Source organism: Malus sylvestris, chromosome 15 (assembly GCF_916048215.2).
Source record: "Malus sylvestris chromosome 15, drMalSylv7.2, whole genome shotgun sequence".
NCBI classification, from domain to species: domain Eukaryota; kingdom Viridiplantae; phylum Streptophyta; class Magnoliopsida; order Rosales; family Rosaceae; genus Malus; species Malus sylvestris.
Genome location: NC_062274.1, coordinates 8,893,600 through 8,910,306, shown reverse-complemented (window position 1 = coordinate 8,910,306; position 16,707 = coordinate 8,893,600). Strand labels below are relative to the sequence as shown.

Sequence of the window (16,707 nt, the reverse complement as noted above, 5' to 3'; positions counted from 1 at the left end):
CAACCCACTCTCTCTTTTCTATTTTTGGCAAATAACGAATATATCCATGATCACCATATAATTTAAGGTAAAACTTCCCACGTCCAACTACATGCATATTCTCAAGTGTACGTTGAAGGGCTTGTTTAGTACTTAGAATTGAATTAGATTGAATAACTCATAAGATTTAATATTTGTTAAACTGGAAAATAAAGGTAGAGGTGAATAATTATTCATTTTGCATGGATTTGGGAAGATCGTAAATTTCATTTGAGATTAGTTCATTTTTTTACTTGAACAAAATTTCTTAATTTCTTGCTTCAAGATGGCTTGAAGCTAATGACTTACCCAATTTAATCGATTTCTAAACATCAAATGAGCCAAATATACTTACACCCATCAAAATTTGAACCTAAATCGTCTTACCTCTTTGCTCTTCCTTTTCCAACTTGGCCACCTACACGTTTAGGCCTTATTACAACATTTAATAAGTTAATGTTTTTAACCTTAAAATTACCATGCATGTAAACAACTCATTTCACATTTCCTTACCTAAAATATTATGTAACAAGAACATTTTGTCAGCTAATGGTGCGACTGTATCCCTAGTGTCAATGGGTGCCCATATATCACTGTCATCACCATCACAAGCACAAAAACCACCATTCACCACCACAAGTAACGAACTACACTCACATGGACCTTCATTTAACTAAATGGATGCTCATTAAACATCCCTATATCTAGGATCGTTGGTATACAGATCAAACACAATTTGACGACTTTACTATAAAGAAGCGCTGTTTTATTCATGCACCTCAAATCTTAGAAAAAAGTTAGAACATGTATTATTGGGCTGACCAATCCTTCTGTTTAAAAATCTCACATGAAGATGGCCCACATCCTCTTTCAATGTTTGAATTTTGCACTAGTGTTTGAAGGAGTGTAACTGTGTAACAAAACATGGTGCTTAAATGTCATTGTCTTCTGTGTGTTGAAGAGAAGCAAGAGTGAATAAATGTGGGGTCAGGAAATAATTTACATAGAACAAGTTTACTATTACGTTACTTTTCTCCTCACTAAAGCATATCATGTGTAAAAGGTTTTTCATATTATATTGTTTTAAAAATCGAGACGCTACAATAGCAGTGAACTTGTTTTATATCAATCGTTGTCGTGGGTTGGACTTTGTTTTATAACAGAACACCATTGCATAATTTACATTGCGTGGAAGCATACCACAGAATTTTAAAGGAGAAATTAGCAACAGGTTCACACTTCACGCATCCATTTTATTATTTTATTTATTCTGATTACAATTATTAAACGTGAAACATGGAACATGCATGACATAAAACATTGTATTTGGATTGATACTCAAACACATTAGTCCACAGTCCTCAAATTTTTTTTTGACTTGGGTCCATTTAAGTTGGCTCACGCAATTTATTTCCTCCTTTTAGGCATCATCTAAAGTGTCATCTGTGGTTATGATTAATTTCGGTTTCGTTCGATTTGGTTCAACTATAAAAAAATTACCAATAAAAAAATAATGGTTTTATAGATTTTAAAGTTTTCCATATCCAAGTTTGACAATGTCCATTTGTTTGGTTTTAGTTGGATTGTCTAATTAATGCACTTTTATATGGATCCAAATCAAAGTTTTTTTTACTCACTTCGTTTTGAATTTAAATTATGTCTGCTCGTCTTAGTTTTACTTAAAATGATATTGTCGCTTATATTAAAAATAAAAATAAATAGGAAATGGGACTCCGCATTTTTCGTTTGGCAAAGTGATGGCTTTCAAAATTGTTGATATTATGGACAAATTGCATTTAAGGTGGGACGAAATGTTGAAGAACGTGATGCCACCAAGGAAGCACTAGTGATACGTGGATGGACCAACCGTACATTGTTTTGACAAATAAATAAGGGCAAAAGTCTTAAAATTGGCCCTTGTGACTTTAGGCAGTGTAACTTCAATTTTGTTAATTCTACCCATGCAATTTACTTACACCATCTACTTAAGTAAATGTTCAATTTTTCGGATTTGACTACAACACATATATTCACATGAATTAGTTGACCGTAAGATGGTGATTGTATTAAATACATGTAAGTCTTGTAGACAATCCCTCAATTTTTATCAATTAGTTTTTACTGCTAATCGCATTTAACCACATGTAATAACGCTAGTGTCAGTCTTCGTGTTTTGTTTTTTTCCAAAAAAACAAGAAAATGATTATTAGCGCTCCAAAATAGGGAAGGAGTTGAAGACAACTATTTCAAATGCTAATAACAACTTCCAAAAACAATAGCTGAGAAATGGTGTAAGGTCGCTATTGATAATTAAGCAAACCATGCAAAAAAGCAACAGAGTTTTTTTTTTACAGTGTTTTCTTGGTCAATCATACAAACCCTCTTGCTCCCAAATATTGACGAGAAAATCGACCATTTCCTGTCATTTAAATTACAGAAATGGTCAGAATCAAAGAGGTTTGCTGAAGCATTGGCATAGGTGTAGAGCCAAGTCAACTTACAGGAAGTGGGATCGGCTGGGGAAAAGGCTTGTTGGTAATGAGTAAGCTCTCGTAAGTGGCGTTCCAACTACAAAAAACACAGTAATCCAATCATCAGCGTAAAATTGATAATTGAACTGCCAGGAATAAATACTTGCACAAGCAGCAACTGCGTGCCGATCCAATGTGCAAACAAGAGAGAGCTAAAATCAAGTGAAGACGAGTACGCGGTGAAGTTGGTAATCAGGGTACCTATTTCTACATGCTTGGTAGTGTCCGTTCATACTTTAACCGTTTAGGTTGACCAGTTCGGAGATGATTTAATGAATATCAGCAAGAGCCAAGAGGTGCAAGTAATAAAAATTTCACCTTATTCTAGGTTCTCGAAGTTGCTTCTGGCGTTGAGGCCGTTTATTTGCAAGCCACTGATTCCTTGTCTGGTTCCAGAGTAAAAGACCTGAATCCATTTAAATTTTGAACATTAAAAATTTAGTTTGACAGAACAATTTGATTTAGAGGCATGGTAAAACAATAATATGATTCCGGACAATAGTAAAGCCACAGTTTCAGAAAAGCACTGCAAAACCTATCATCCATTGCTCTCACTTTGCTAGTCTAAAATATTGCAGCTTGATAATATGGCAACAGCAACACCAGGCCAAACTTCTATTTTTCTCAAAGATAGCACTAAGATCAATCAAAGAATGATGACATAAAAAATAAAATAAAATGGTTATGCGGATCAAACTTTCGTGAATATCCACCAGTGTCTTCTCTTTTGTTGTTGAAGATAAATAAAACGTGCATGGATATCAGTCAGACATGGCATGCCCACAAAAAGTACATTGAAGAGAAAGAGACACAGAGAGAACTTGCCATGATTTACAAATGCAGTTGTATTGCTTGTGCTGGCAGAAGTACTGTGGGAATCAAGGGGATTTGAAGTGCTAACAGATGAGATGCTTTTCTGAGACTGAACTCCGCTGTTCTCCATTTCAGTAGTGCTAGTACTCCAGAAATCCTCTGATATGCTATTTTTTCTCACTGATCGACCTTGAATTCTCAGTCTGTTTGATTGCTCATCAACCGGAATATGTTCACGGGGTTGGCTACAGCATCCAAGACAGCCTCTGCTCTGTTACAAATTAGGTTGAAGTAACCACAAAAAATGATTAGTGCCACAACTATCAATTTGATTTAAGATACAAAATTTTATGCCAAACTGTAACAAGTAAAAGGAAATTGAAAATTAATACTACATGGGCATATAATCGGCATACAAAAATCTTCGGAATCTCTCCAAGCCTCCACACCCCAGAAACAAAGAAATAAGGAAACAGTTGAAGTGCGGATGCATACATATCAACATGATTTAAAACTGTAGAATTTTCCAATTAATGAAACTTCCACCCATAATCAAATCTGGCTTTCTTTTTCAGGTAAACAAGACAGAACCTTACAAAAGAAAATGATGCAAGCTCCTAAGCATGCACTCTCACAGAAAAAAGGTTTGCATTGCTGTCAAAGGCAATTCATAGTCTGCCTAAGAAAAAATATAAAGCGAGCATTCAACAATAATGGAGATATACGGCCATGCATGAATTTAGACCCATCATTATCCATAAAGCGAAAATATCACTGCAATGGTACCGAATTCAACCATTGCTACAATGAAGCCTTGTAACTAAAGTTATTAAACTCAAACATGAGAAAATAACTTAGCCACTCAAACTCACGCCACCAGATCCAAGTTCAACAAACAGTGCACTCCAGACAGTACTGACAATCCAATTGTGAAAAACTCTTATAACAAGACAAGGCATTATCATTCCCTGGAGTAGAAATTCATTACAAATAAATTGTTTACATATGAAAAAGAACGAACATGCATCCCTTACTCTGAAAAGAGCCTTGCATTTCGTATTGATTTTCTCCATAACTACAACCACAAAAGATCTAAAACAAGCACCGGAAAACACAAAAAATGAACAGCACAGTTTCTTCTCAAAGCATCTCTCTATCTGAGACCAAAAACAACACCCAGAATACATATTTCCTATAGAAATCCATGCGAAGGGAAACCCCTAAGAATATAATTACCAAATGCCTAAGGCTTGAAGCAAAGAATGTGAAATAAAAAAGCTGGAAACACATTTCCATGTTCACTCACTCTCAGGATCGCTTAGCGAACAAGTAAACCAAAGTACAAAGATTCTAAAACAAAGTTAAAGGAACAAGCTTGAGCTACAGAAGAAACATAAAGTCCCTGTTTGGTCATCCAGAAAACTAAGGGGGAAAACAAAGTAAAAACAGCAAATTTTCACTTTAAAATCTTCTTCTTTTTTCCTGTGATGTCAGCATCCCAGAAAGAGCAAAATCAATTTTACAACACCAAGGAGTTGCATATCTCAGATTTCAATTTCAAGAGTCAATACTTGGAAAAACAAATCTCATCTGACATGTGAAGTCTCACTTTAATGATTCTTCCCTCATTCTCTCAATAACCAGACAATTAGAGCAGGATGCCTATGTTTGGTTGCTGAGAAAATCAACATAAACAATCCAAAGTTTTCAACTTTTCTTCATTTTCCTTAATTTTCTCAGGAAACAAACAGAACCCACAACCTTTTTTCTCTCAAAAAATAACAGAAAGAAAGAGAAACTCACCCCACGCATGTGAAAATGGCAGAGACCCAAGAGGGGAAATATCTACAGCTTTTCATCTAGAAGCGGCCAAGCTCAAACTTGTCCACCAAAATCCTGAATCCACAAAGGAGAGAAACAAACCTCACGATCCTGCATAATCCCATACAGATACGGCGTTTGACAGATGGATACGGGTATCTGACGGTCTGGATACGTGGAAGAAAACCTCGCGACGGAGATGACGCAATGTGGTAGACGGAGGCCTCGCGAAGAAGACGACCCGATCTGGTGGAAGAAGGTGTCGCACGGAGACGACCCGATCTGGTGGAAGGAGGCTTCGTGAAGAAGATGAATGCAATAGGTCGACATGCCGTTTGTTTGTTTCAGTAGAGAAAAACGACACCACATATTTTTATTAATTATTTTTCGGGTTTAAATGAGACTATAGCCCGAAATTACTAATTACAGAGCCCAGCGGCTCTATACCACCACCCTTTCTTTTTTAGAGTTTGAATTGTATAAATTTATATTTGGGTAATTAATATTTTTTAAGGAAAACTAATGAAAAAGTTTGAAAACTTTGAGTTTTAATTATAAGGGCAAAATAAATGGTAAAGTGAATAGTATCAGGTTTGACTTTTTAGTGTAAAAATATGGTTTTTCGTTAAAATGAACAGCATCGCGGGATTTTCTTTAAAACTCCATATTTTTTATTGTTATCCATGTTGTATCATGTCTTCATTTTTAAAAATTCAACGTATCACCGTTTGAGATTGTGTTGTATCCTCGTGTCCGTGTCTATGCATCAGAGTCCACAATTTTCCAACAAAAAAAAAATGATTAACCCACAATTTAATGTTAGCAAAATTCATATGCAACCTAAGATCCATGTTTCTATTTGATTCCCAAGGAAGAAAAATACATTAAAATCATAAAAAAGAAAAATGATTTTATTTAATTTAATTATAATGAACCTGAAAGATGGCATAGTTGGATTGGAAATTGGGTATATCATACGTGTTAGGTCCTTCTCTCCTTCATGGAACAGATGGCCCTCTGGTTGGCTTCTGATTCAACCAAGGGGCACCCTCTGTTCTTCTTCAACCTTTTCCCCTTCTCTTTTATTTATTTCTTTCTTTTTATTTTCTTAATATTTTTATGTGTCCTGTGATTGTACTATTAGTTTGTCAAATGTGAGTAGGGAGACAGAACCAAAGGTTACAAGTTACAACAACTTCTGTGAAATTCTAGGATTGTGTTGGTAATGGGGTTTGTGATGGATTCCATCAATCATGTTATCATCATCCAATTAGTGTTCTTTGGAAAGAGATTCTCTCTAGATATCTTCCACCAGGACTACCGAATCAAGTAATTCGGGTTTTTGAAATTTCATCGAACAATAAAAAATTATTTCATCTTTTCCCAAGAATCAAAATAGGTAGGCCGTTGGATAAAATTTCAAAGGTCCGGATCACTTAATCCAGTAGCCTTGGTGTAAAGAGATCCGAAGCTGTGTACTTTTACATCATTTTTCTTGTTGCTGTATTTTTTTAGATGACATTAGTTATTGGATTTGGGGTAAAAGAACTCAATTATTTGATTGTTGTGGGTATATGAAGTGTATTCTGAAGTTCTGATCTGATTTGGGTGAATCAGAATATTAACATAAAAATTGAAATGTATAAGGCAAAAAAAGATGTCAACTAATTTACAATTTTGTATGCATGAAAACCACCTCTCAAATGTATCACTTTTAACACTAAACCAAGAGAAAAGTTAAATTTTCACTCTATTATTTTGTGTGCCCTTTTTTTGGTTTTAATCTTTAATCTCCTTTTATTTGTTTAATCCAATACTATAAAAAAATTATAGTGCAGAAGGGATGTGCAAAAGTAATTTCCCTACAACAAATAGCTTCTGCCAGTTATGTCTTTCTTGGTGAGGTCATATCGGGAAATTCCATTGCATTATGGGGCAGAGGAACTAAAAGAAAAAAAAAAAAAAAAGCAAATGCAACATCACAGTTGGTGGACATTAAACTTTTATTTGGATATTATTTGCATATGTTTTTGTACACATCAGGAACCAACATTGCTAGTGACTAGTAGGAATTTACATTTGAATTATTCAACTGGAACTACACTTTTAGAGGAAGCACAACAGCTAAGTGGTGAGGATTGGAGGAAGGTAGTCAGATTTGGCGCCGAAAACACGAGCCTTGGTATCGGGAAAATATTCGAAGCCAGGCAGTGTTGTTAGAGCTCCATTATTGCTTACCGCAATGGGGTAGTGGAGAAGGTGACCTGGAATGTCATCAATCGTGTCGCTCGAGTAAAATTCCCAGTTTCTTTCGGCAATCTGGTTCACTCTTCGGATGCATTCCAAAGATTCTGGATGCACGAAGGAGTCGTCAGGCACTTTGAGGTGCTCATACCATAGTGCTAGCCTGAAAGCATGGATCTGGCCCTTGGCTGGGATTTTCGAAGCTAAATGGTTAGGTTGGAATGCTCCTATAGCAATCTCAGAGTCCCTTGCCCCATCCATGGACCTTTGGTTTATGTTGGCAGATCCAATGATTATGTATTCATCATCAACTAAAACAAGACACATGCTAGAAAAATTACTTTAATCAATATTGGAACATAATGACTAGTAATCTGTACGAGGTATCTAACATGTTACGTTGCTAAGCCGTGATTCAAGACCATAAATTCTGACGTGCTATAACATGTTACTAGACTACGAATTAGGACTCTTCATTCTAACATGCTAGTTCTAATGGAAATATGCGGTTATGAGTCACTTACCTATCATCATTTTTGAATGCACGTAAATCATGAAACGCCGGGCCTTCTGAGCTCTTTTGTAATCGGTGTCTGGCTCTGGAGTCTCGGGAGGTTTATATTCTCCATCCATCTCCCGCTCCCGGTTGCCGAGGCAGAAGAATGTGAGATAATCCCTAGGGTTTGCATTTGAGCCCTTTTTCTGAAGGGCTTCTGAGATATCAGTGTACATCATCTCCATTGTCCTTCTTTGCCAATCCAATATAGCCTGAACAGAAGCACTCTCAGGCATACCTTCTGGCCACATTGGGACAACAATGTAGACGCTGAACCTCTCTCCGACTTCAATTTTGCTAACAATCTTTAGCGAAAGCTCCTTCGGTATAAGGTGTAAAGCATTGATATCCGCATCTCTAATGTCTTTTGATCTCCATCCAAATGAACTTCCAAGAAAATACTGATTCTCAATGTAAATGAAGTTTTTGGCTCGGCGAATGGCATGGATATACGCGTCTTGAATGCTTCGGTCGATGATGTTATTCTTCCCACTCACAAGTCCTATTTGTGTTGCTTCAGAAGGCTTTTCAGGGAAGCCAAAAGCAGCCCCATTGTCAATGGACCTGAATAGCTGAACGTTCCATGATTCGTCGTCGTTCGAAAACATATCTTGTAAAGGGTGAACTGTGATTTCTTCAAGTTTGCCTAGTGGAATTAAGAACTTCTCTCCAACCTGTTTTTTCCACCTCTGCTCAAAGTTGTATAAGACATCCCAAGCAACCGGCCCTTCCAGTTTGCAATGAATGTCATGCCAGGGCTCCCTTGGACCACCTTTCCTAATTGAAGAGCCTGCAAAGTTGGGCTGATGGAAATCATTCTGGTGGGTTGTGCCTAGGGTTGCAAACAAGGGATGTTCTTGAGTATCATATCTTCCATCACAAAGATCAATGCCTCCGACAAAGCTCACAATCCTCCTCTTTTGTGATCCTCTGCCTGATATCTCACTGTCCAACACAATCGTTTTCTGATGGTGAGTAAACATCGTGGCAGTCTGAAAACCCTGAATTATGCTTTTCCCTACATCAGGGTTCCGAGGGCATAAGAAGCAATGCACTTTTGTGTTTCGAAAATATTCTTCGGTTTCTTGATCATGAGTTGTCATCAAACCATCCTTCTTCAACTCCTCAATAGAAGTCCTATCATCCCAAACAAGCAAAAGAACCAAAACGCCCTCATCAGCCTTCCTCTTAAGAAGCTGCCCTAGTGTGATGTCATCTTTTCGCCTTCTTGGGTCCCTTAACAAGGTTATTTTAGTGTACACAGACCATCCAGTTATGTAAATAAAGTGCCTTGCATTAGTGATTGCATCAAAGATGTCCTCCCAACATCTCTGCGGCTCATATAATCCGCCTAGGGGCGTAGGAATATGAGGATTAAATTCATCTGCAACATGCGAATCTTGGTATAGAGTAACCCTACAACCCTCCCTTTGATTGAAAAACGTCCGAGGAACACCTTCATACTTAGGGTTTCTAATCCCAAGTGACCAATGAAAATCTTCTGCAACACTGGAAAATTGTAACTTGACATGAATTCTAGAATTACCATGGATGGGATTGTGATCTTCATCCAAAATTTCAACCCATCTTTCCTCCACATAACCCTTGATTATGTCCCCAACTGGTATATATGCTCTTCCAATTAGGGTTGCCCCAATGAGATCATCATCTTTGACAGTGAATATAATTTGTGAGATGTTGTGGGCACAGTAGATGTAAAATTCTTCCCTCCATTTCGGATTGTTTGGATCATTTACCATTCGCGTCCGGCCGACCCTCGCCTTGTCTAGATCAATTGTTGCATAGAGTTTGGATCCAACAATCTATATACAAAATGTATATGGTAAATGTCAGAGTGAATTATGCAGAAAAATATTAGTTTTGGAGGAAAATGAACTTGATATAAATATATTTGGCAAAGGAAGTATAATATACCTGCTGGGGTCGGCAAAGCACCAACTTCTTGATTTGAGTTGCAAACCTTTTAGGTGACTTTGGGGCATCCACAATGTCAAAAGTAAAGGAAGAAAAAATATCAGGTAAGAACACTTGAGCAAAAGAGAAATTAAGCATTCAAATACGGTCAAAAGTTTGAAATATGAGACGTTATGCATGGTATTCCAGTACAATTTGGGGAAACAAAAGTTACAGTTCACCAGATTAATTTGCATGGCTATTTTACTCATAAAAGATGATGCACCGATTTTGTAGCAGAGGATTTGCAGGTAACCAAAAAAAAAAAAAAAAAGCATAAGAAAGTATAAGAAAGATTTATTAAGGCAAAGTCACGGACTTGCAGGACATCTCTTTATCCTGTATGAGCTGAAGAGGATTTAAAGTTAAGAAAGTTATGAAGGAGAAACAAAATTTGACACATTCTTGGAGGCATTAGAATATGTTTGGTACAACCTGGGGATAATGACTTTATAGTTTAGTCAAGGATCAAAAGCTTTTCTCAACAAATATTTCATATATATTATGTTGAAAGTACAAATCTCAAATTGGAGAAAGAATAGTTTTTGCATGTGCTTATAAGATAAGGTTGTTTATGTGTAACACCCATCGGCTACACGTACTCTATGTCACCCAATTTATGTTGTCCACATAAGAGGACGTGTTAATAATAAATCTCACATCGGGAAAAAGAAAAAACTTGAAATCATCAAATTTGCATAATATTGTTTTAAAGAAGTGCTTTGAAAAGTCATTTGGGTTTTATTGTGCCACCTCGTTCTACAACTTTGCAACCATATCATACCAACAAAAAAATTTTTTTTACAACCATATCAATTTTTACCCCTTTACATGATTTTGAGGAAAAAAAAAAAAAAAAGCAGAAAAGAGGCAATTTTCCTTGGTCGGTTTATACTTTGTTTCCCGCATAACCACTTCTTATGCATTATAATAACATCATAAAACAAAAAAGTGACATCCAAATTAACTAGCTCAAATAAATGATGCACAGAATTAAAAGGTTTCGGTTCAATCGTACTGAAAAAACAAGGTACCTTGCACAATAAGTTGAACCCGCATCCAGTGTCCAGCCTATCAACTTCATATATTGTTGCATAAAGCATCCCATGAAGCAAACGTGACATTGTATTTATTAACTTCCGTGACTAAAACTCTTTTGGGAATTGCTCGACTGCAACAAAACATAGAGGTAAAGCATATGCATGTATATACACATACATATATAAAAGAATACTATATAGCTTCACGGAAGAGTTAAAGCAACATAAATTGAACAAACTTCTAAGGAGATTCTAGGAAAACTAATAAAAAGGGCTTGAAAACTTTGAGTTTTAATGATAAGGACAAAATAAAGGGTAAAGTGAATAGTACCACGATTGAGTTTTTAGTGTAAAAATGTGGTTTTTCGTTAAAGTGAACAGTACCGGGTGCTTTTCGTTAAAGTTCCCTTTATTATATGGGGCAAAACTTTAACAAATGTATATAATATATATATATATATATATATATATATATAGGAATCCTTTAACAAAAGGGATCCTCATTTTTCTAAAAAAATAAGGACACCCTCTTGACTGTTGGATATAAACTATAATGAAATTGTGTGTACAAAGACTTACGTGAGAGGTCTGTATGGTATTGTACAAAAGCTACTTTGTTGGGGAGAGATTTGAAGAGGTTTTGGAATAAATCATATACATATAGAAAGAGAGAGGTAGGGGGAGAATCTCAGTGAGTTTGTCTATGAAGGAAGGGATATATCTGCATAAAATTCAAGCTAGAATAAGTTCCTTCTTTGCTTCCAAGATGCCTATTGTGCACCTTCCAAGTCATTTGGTGAAGATTATGTAAACCAATGTGCTTTATGTACAAACCAATTTAATGTATTAATTTATTATGGAATATGCCAATGTAACACATTATTTTAAGCCTATACTAGTGGTTAACGTCATTTTAATTTACTTTACAAAAGAAAATAAAGCAAAAAATGTTTTGGGCTAAAAGTTAGATTCGAGCCCAGAAATATAGCAGAATACAAAATTGGTACAATACCATTATTATATCTTGCCAATCTAAATTCTATGGTATACCAAAATTTTGGTATTGCCATATCAAAAATTTGATATGGTAATTTGTATAAAGATTTGGGTACAATAACCATACCAAACTCACTACTAAATTTACTAACTACTTGGTGCTTGAGTGCTAAGTCTCTACCAATTTATAAATTTTAATCAATTGGTTTTATGAGACGGCAATTTATTCTGTGCTGGAAAGAGTAAAAAGAAAGTCAATGGGAGTTAGTCAATGGCGAAGAAAAGTGATGTAATGTGGTTGGATTATATTAAGTTCATGGTTCTATTTTTTTTAACGCAATAATAAAAAAGATTTTAAAAAATATATATTAAAAAAGTAGTTATAACAACGAGCACGGAAACAAGATATTTTTTTTTTCAATGGACTCTAATAACTCACACAACCAACCAAACCCGGAAGAGGATCTGGTCTGGATCTATCTCATTAAGGGTCCATGATCAAGTGATTAGGGACGTTGAAATTTGATCTAACGGCTACAATTATTATAACTTTTAGAGAGTCCCTATGTTTGTAGCCGTTGGATCAAATTTTAACAGCTCATATCATTTGATCCTGGACCTTTGATGGGAGAGATCCGGACTAGATCCTCTTCCACCAAACCCTAGTTCTTGGTATCTCACAACTCTCACAATGTCTCAAAGTGTTTCTCTTGTATTTCTTTTACAAAAAAAGAAAACCCTGAAGTCCTATCTACAGTACAGGTTTTAGGGTACAATAGGCATCCTTCTAGGTAAGCCGATACCCTCCTAAAATAGAAGTAGGATTCTCTCTCCTCCAATTTCCCTCTCCTTCCCTCCCCGCATCTCACACTCTCCACTCCGTCTCTTTATCTCTCTCTATAAAAAATGTCAACATAATATGTTGATGTGATTTAATCGTGATCGTTCAAATAGGAGATGAGAGAAGAGTAGGGAAAAAAAGAAATGAGAGAATCCTAATAAGAGTAAAAAAATAAAAAAATAAAAACTAAATCACGAATCGGATAAGTCGTCTAGCTATCACGAGTCACGACCCATCGCCCAGCACCAATAAACACGCATGAAGTTTCTGCCTGGATCCGACAAAGTAGCTAGGCCGATAAATCCTACAGTATTCTACACTTGCTTCCCTCTCGAGTTGCTACTTGCTATTCCAATACTGACTGCATCTGCATGTCTAAAGCTTCCAAGAACCTATTGCAACAATTAGATGGCGAGCCAACTTGACAACAACATCCTTTCATTTATTTAGTCCGGAAGATGGTGTTAAGCCAAACATGGAAAAGGGGATCAATAATTCAAGTCATGCTACATGATAAACTGAAAATAGGTCGAAAATTCAAAGCCAAACAATAAATTTGGACGCCAAAAGGTCAATAATTTAGAGACCTTTGTGGTCCTAGAAGAGTAAATAACCAATCCACGTCTTTTGAGTCAACCCCTAACCAAACACCTTAATGCCAATCCGAGGAAAAAGAAAAGATGAAGAAAAGGTCTTTATTATGCCTCAACGACGAAAAGTTGCACATAAGTGTATACAAAACCTCCCTCGTATTGTGAGAAAAGAGACATTGTATATATTTGTTGTGCGTAAAAATTTCTCAACATTGAGTCTTGTTTTGAATTGTATTAATAAACCCTTTGATGGGTTTGATCAACATGATTTTTAAATAAACCCTGGTCCTAAAAGAATAGTATAATCCTAAAAAAAAAAAATTCTAAATCGACCTAAGCATCTGAGGGAAAAGAAAAATCTTTAGTATGCAACATATAAACGAAAAACTTGTCGCCCATGAAAGTGTGTACAATGCTCGTATTGTGAGAAAGATGTTGCATGTACACGTTATGCCCAAGAATTTCCCAAAAAGTTCGATGTTATTCGTCGGATTAAGAAACCCTAGGCTAATTTGATTAGAGTAAACAAAATATGAATTTTTTTTAATTTTATATTTTATTTCTGTTGGTAAGAAATAGTAAATGCAATTTCTTTTTGGGCGGGACAGGGAGAAAGGATCATATCATGACGCTCATTTCCTTTTGTTCCAGTTGTCAAGAACCTGAGGGTGTGCAGGTGAATGACTTTATTACCCGCACTCTCTCCCTCTATACTATAGACTTTCCGACCTTGCAAGTCACCGACAGTTCTTATAAATGCCTATACTCTTCCTTCATCACTCTAACATCTCATCTCTCAAAAACTCTCTCTCTATGGATATTTCTCAAAAATCATAAAAACATGGTACAAACAAGGAAGTTCAGAGGAGTCAGGCAGCGCCAGTGGGGCTCTTGGGTGTCAGAAATTCGCCACCCATTACTGTAAGTCCACCATACTCTCACATTCTTCCATTTAATACTTCATCCACCCCCATTTCATCATTTTTAACTCCAAACACTAACAGTCGGATGGTAACATGTCAGACTGTCTGACAAGAAAGAATCTAGTGACATAACATGTCAGTTTAACTGCGCTACTCGATCACCATGCTATTGAAATGATTCTTACTTTCTCTATTGTTTTTTGTTTTTTTTGGTGTGTTGTTGATGGTTTTAGGAAGAGGAGGGTGTGGCTAGGGACGTTTGAGACAGCAGAGGCAGCAGCAAGAGCATATGACCAAGCAGCAATTTTGATGAACGGACAGAATGCCAAGACCAATTTTCCGATATCAGACAACAATTCCGACCAAGAAACGAAACCTGCCACCGACCAAAACACTCCATGGTCTCCGAAAGCACTTTCCGAGCTGCTCAGCGCCAAGCTCAGGAAATGCTGCAAAGACCCATCTCCCTCCCTCACTTGCCTGAGACTCGACAATGACAATTCCGACATTGGGGTCTGGCAGAAGCGCCCTGCTGGATCGCGGGCGAGCTCCAATTGGGTCATGAGGATTGAGCTTGGGAAGAAGAAGAATCAGAGTTCTGATCATGATCATCAAGAGGAATCACTGTCATCCTTGACGTCATCGTCAATGGTGGGGTTGACTGAGGGTGGAATGAGTGAGGCAGATCAGGATGAAGAGGATAAACTTGCAATGCAGATGATAGAGGAGTTGCTGAATTGGAATTATCCAATACCTTCAGCCACAAGTAATGTTCACGAAGGAAATGATATTTAAAGGGAATTCTATATGCCGGAGTTCTTAACCGTTAAGTTCTTGATAAAAAACAATAATTGGAATTTAACAGTTAAAAATTTCGAAGTATAGAATATTTCAAAGTACAGTAGAAATATCGATAGATATTACCAACCATCTGAGCTGCTTGAATTCCTAGTGTTATTAGTCCTCGAAGTAAGGAGGCAGTTAAGTGCTCAATTTGCAGCTACGTACGGTAGTTAATTAAATCATAAAATGCCACCACACTGTTGTTTTGTGATTGGTGATCAACTTGTAGAAAGATTTGAAGTAGATATTCGTCAATTCTGTGTGTTTGGTATTAGCAATACTTGGTTAATTTCAGTATTTGTATTAACCACATCTACATATTAACTACATCTACATATTAACTCGAACGATATTATATTACTCTAAAGAAGTTACTAAAATGTGGTTTGTGTTAGGAATGTAGGTACTACAAGATAGAGAATGCACAAAGTAAAGTAGAAAATGGACACCAAGAATTTATGTGGTTCGGCAATTTATGCATATGTCCACGAAACAAGGATCAATCTTCACTATATGAAAAAGGTGAGTACAACAAGAGTAGTCTTACCAAGCCAAAGACAAGGCTTGATGGATACAAGAAAGTATGACATACACTTTCTATCACTCTAAACTTCACTCACAATGTGTAGATGTGTAGTGGAACACTCTCACTCTCACTCTCACTCTTGGAGTGGAACTCTAGCTTTGGACTTGATCCTTTGCTACTCACACTTGGTTCTTAATTGGTTACTTCACTACAACATCACACCCATAGTTATAGGTGAGGGTTTGGCATTCTACTAGTTTCTAGTGTATTCTTCAAACCTCTAGCATAGATAATTCTAGACTAGCCACAACATTGTAGCTTCTAGATCTTTCCATTTGCAACCAAGGAAGCTAGTACTCTCTAACTTCTTCCATCAACTTAATATCATGCTAGAAATGTCTAGAATGCTCCAGCCACCTCACTTGCTTACTAGAATAATCTAGAACATTGATCATGGGCTGGACCATATACCAACAATCTCCCCCTCCAGTCCATGAGGAAGGAATTCTGATCATGACTCCAAGTTACCTGGAGTCCATCCCAGCAGCCTTAATGAAAAATTCCAACTTTGATTGTGACTACCTTTGTCTACATGTCTGAAGAATTATTATCGGTATGAATCTTCTTTAGCTGTAACAACTTGTTCTTGATAACATCTCTAATCCAGTGATAACGAATATCAATGTGCTTAGTGCGTGAATGATATGTAGTGTTCTTGCTCAAATCCAGAGCACTCTAACTATCACAATAAATGCCATAATCACTTTGCTTCAAACCCAACTCTTGGAGAAACCGCTTCAGCCACAACAACTCCTTGCATGCTTCTGTAGCGGCTATGTATTCAGCCTCAGTTGTGGACAAAGCAACACACTTTTGCAACTTGGATTGCCAAGACACGGCTCCCCCTGCAAAAGTAAACAAGTACCCAGACGTAGATTTTCTACCATCCAGGTCACCTTCCATGTCAGCATTTGTAAATCCTTCCAAG

General features: G+C 36.7%; 3 protein-coding genes across 6 annotated transcripts; 1 reads left to right on the top strand and 2 right to left on the bottom strand.

The window, feature by feature from the left end:
• Positions 1-2,249: 2,249 nt before the first annotated feature.
• On the bottom strand, positions 2,250-5,521 carry LOC126605982 (uncharacterized). 3 transcript variants are annotated; one of them, XM_050273445.1, is made up of 5 exons: positions 5,286-5,521; positions 3,375-3,633; positions 2,868-2,955; positions 2,520-2,586; positions 2,250-2,437 (listed from the first exon to the last, which is right to left on the bottom strand). In XM_050273445.1, the coding sequence occupies exons 1-5, from the start codon at positions 5,511-5,513 to the stop codon at positions 2,384-2,386; spliced, it is 696 nt and encodes a 231-aa protein (XP_050129402.1). In that variant the 5' UTR covers positions 5,514-5,521; the 3' UTR covers positions 2,250-2,383. The 3 variants fall into 3 exon arrangements, with proteins under 3 accessions (XP_050129402.1, XP_050129403.1, XP_050129404.1); XM_050273446.1 differs by having other exon boundaries at positions 3,375-3,628; positions 5,166-5,452; XM_050273447.1 differs by having other exon boundaries at positions 5,166-5,382.
• A 1,647-nt stretch (positions 5,522-7,168) lies between these two features.
• LOC126601437 (phospholipase D alpha 1-like) lies at positions 7,169-11,618 on the bottom strand. Of its 2 annotated transcripts, none has more exons than XM_050268153.1 (5): positions 11,577-11,618; positions 10,992-11,128; positions 9,919-9,975; positions 7,952-9,806; positions 7,169-7,738 (listed from the first exon to the last, which is right to left on the bottom strand). In XM_050268153.1, the coding sequence occupies exons 2-5, from the start codon at positions 11,079-11,081 to the stop codon at positions 7,308-7,310; spliced, it is 2,433 nt and encodes an 810-aa protein (XP_050124110.1). In that variant the 5' UTR covers positions 11,082-11,128; positions 11,577-11,618; the 3' UTR covers positions 7,169-7,307. The 2 variants fall into 2 exon arrangements, with proteins under 2 accessions (XP_050124110.1, XP_050124111.1); XM_050268154.1 differs by having other exon boundaries at positions 7,620-7,755.
• Positions 11,619-14,092: 2,474 nt separating this feature from the next.
• LOC126601337 (ethylene-responsive transcription factor SHINE 2-like) lies at positions 14,093-15,448 on the top strand. Its single transcript, XM_050268023.1, has 2 exons — positions 14,093-14,348; positions 14,584-15,448. The coding sequence occupies exons 1-2, from the start codon at positions 14,269-14,271 to the stop codon at positions 15,143-15,145; spliced, it is 642 nt and encodes a 213-aa protein (XP_050123980.1). The 5' UTR covers positions 14,093-14,268; the 3' UTR covers positions 15,146-15,448.
• Positions 15,449-16,707: the final 1,259 nt, after the last annotated feature.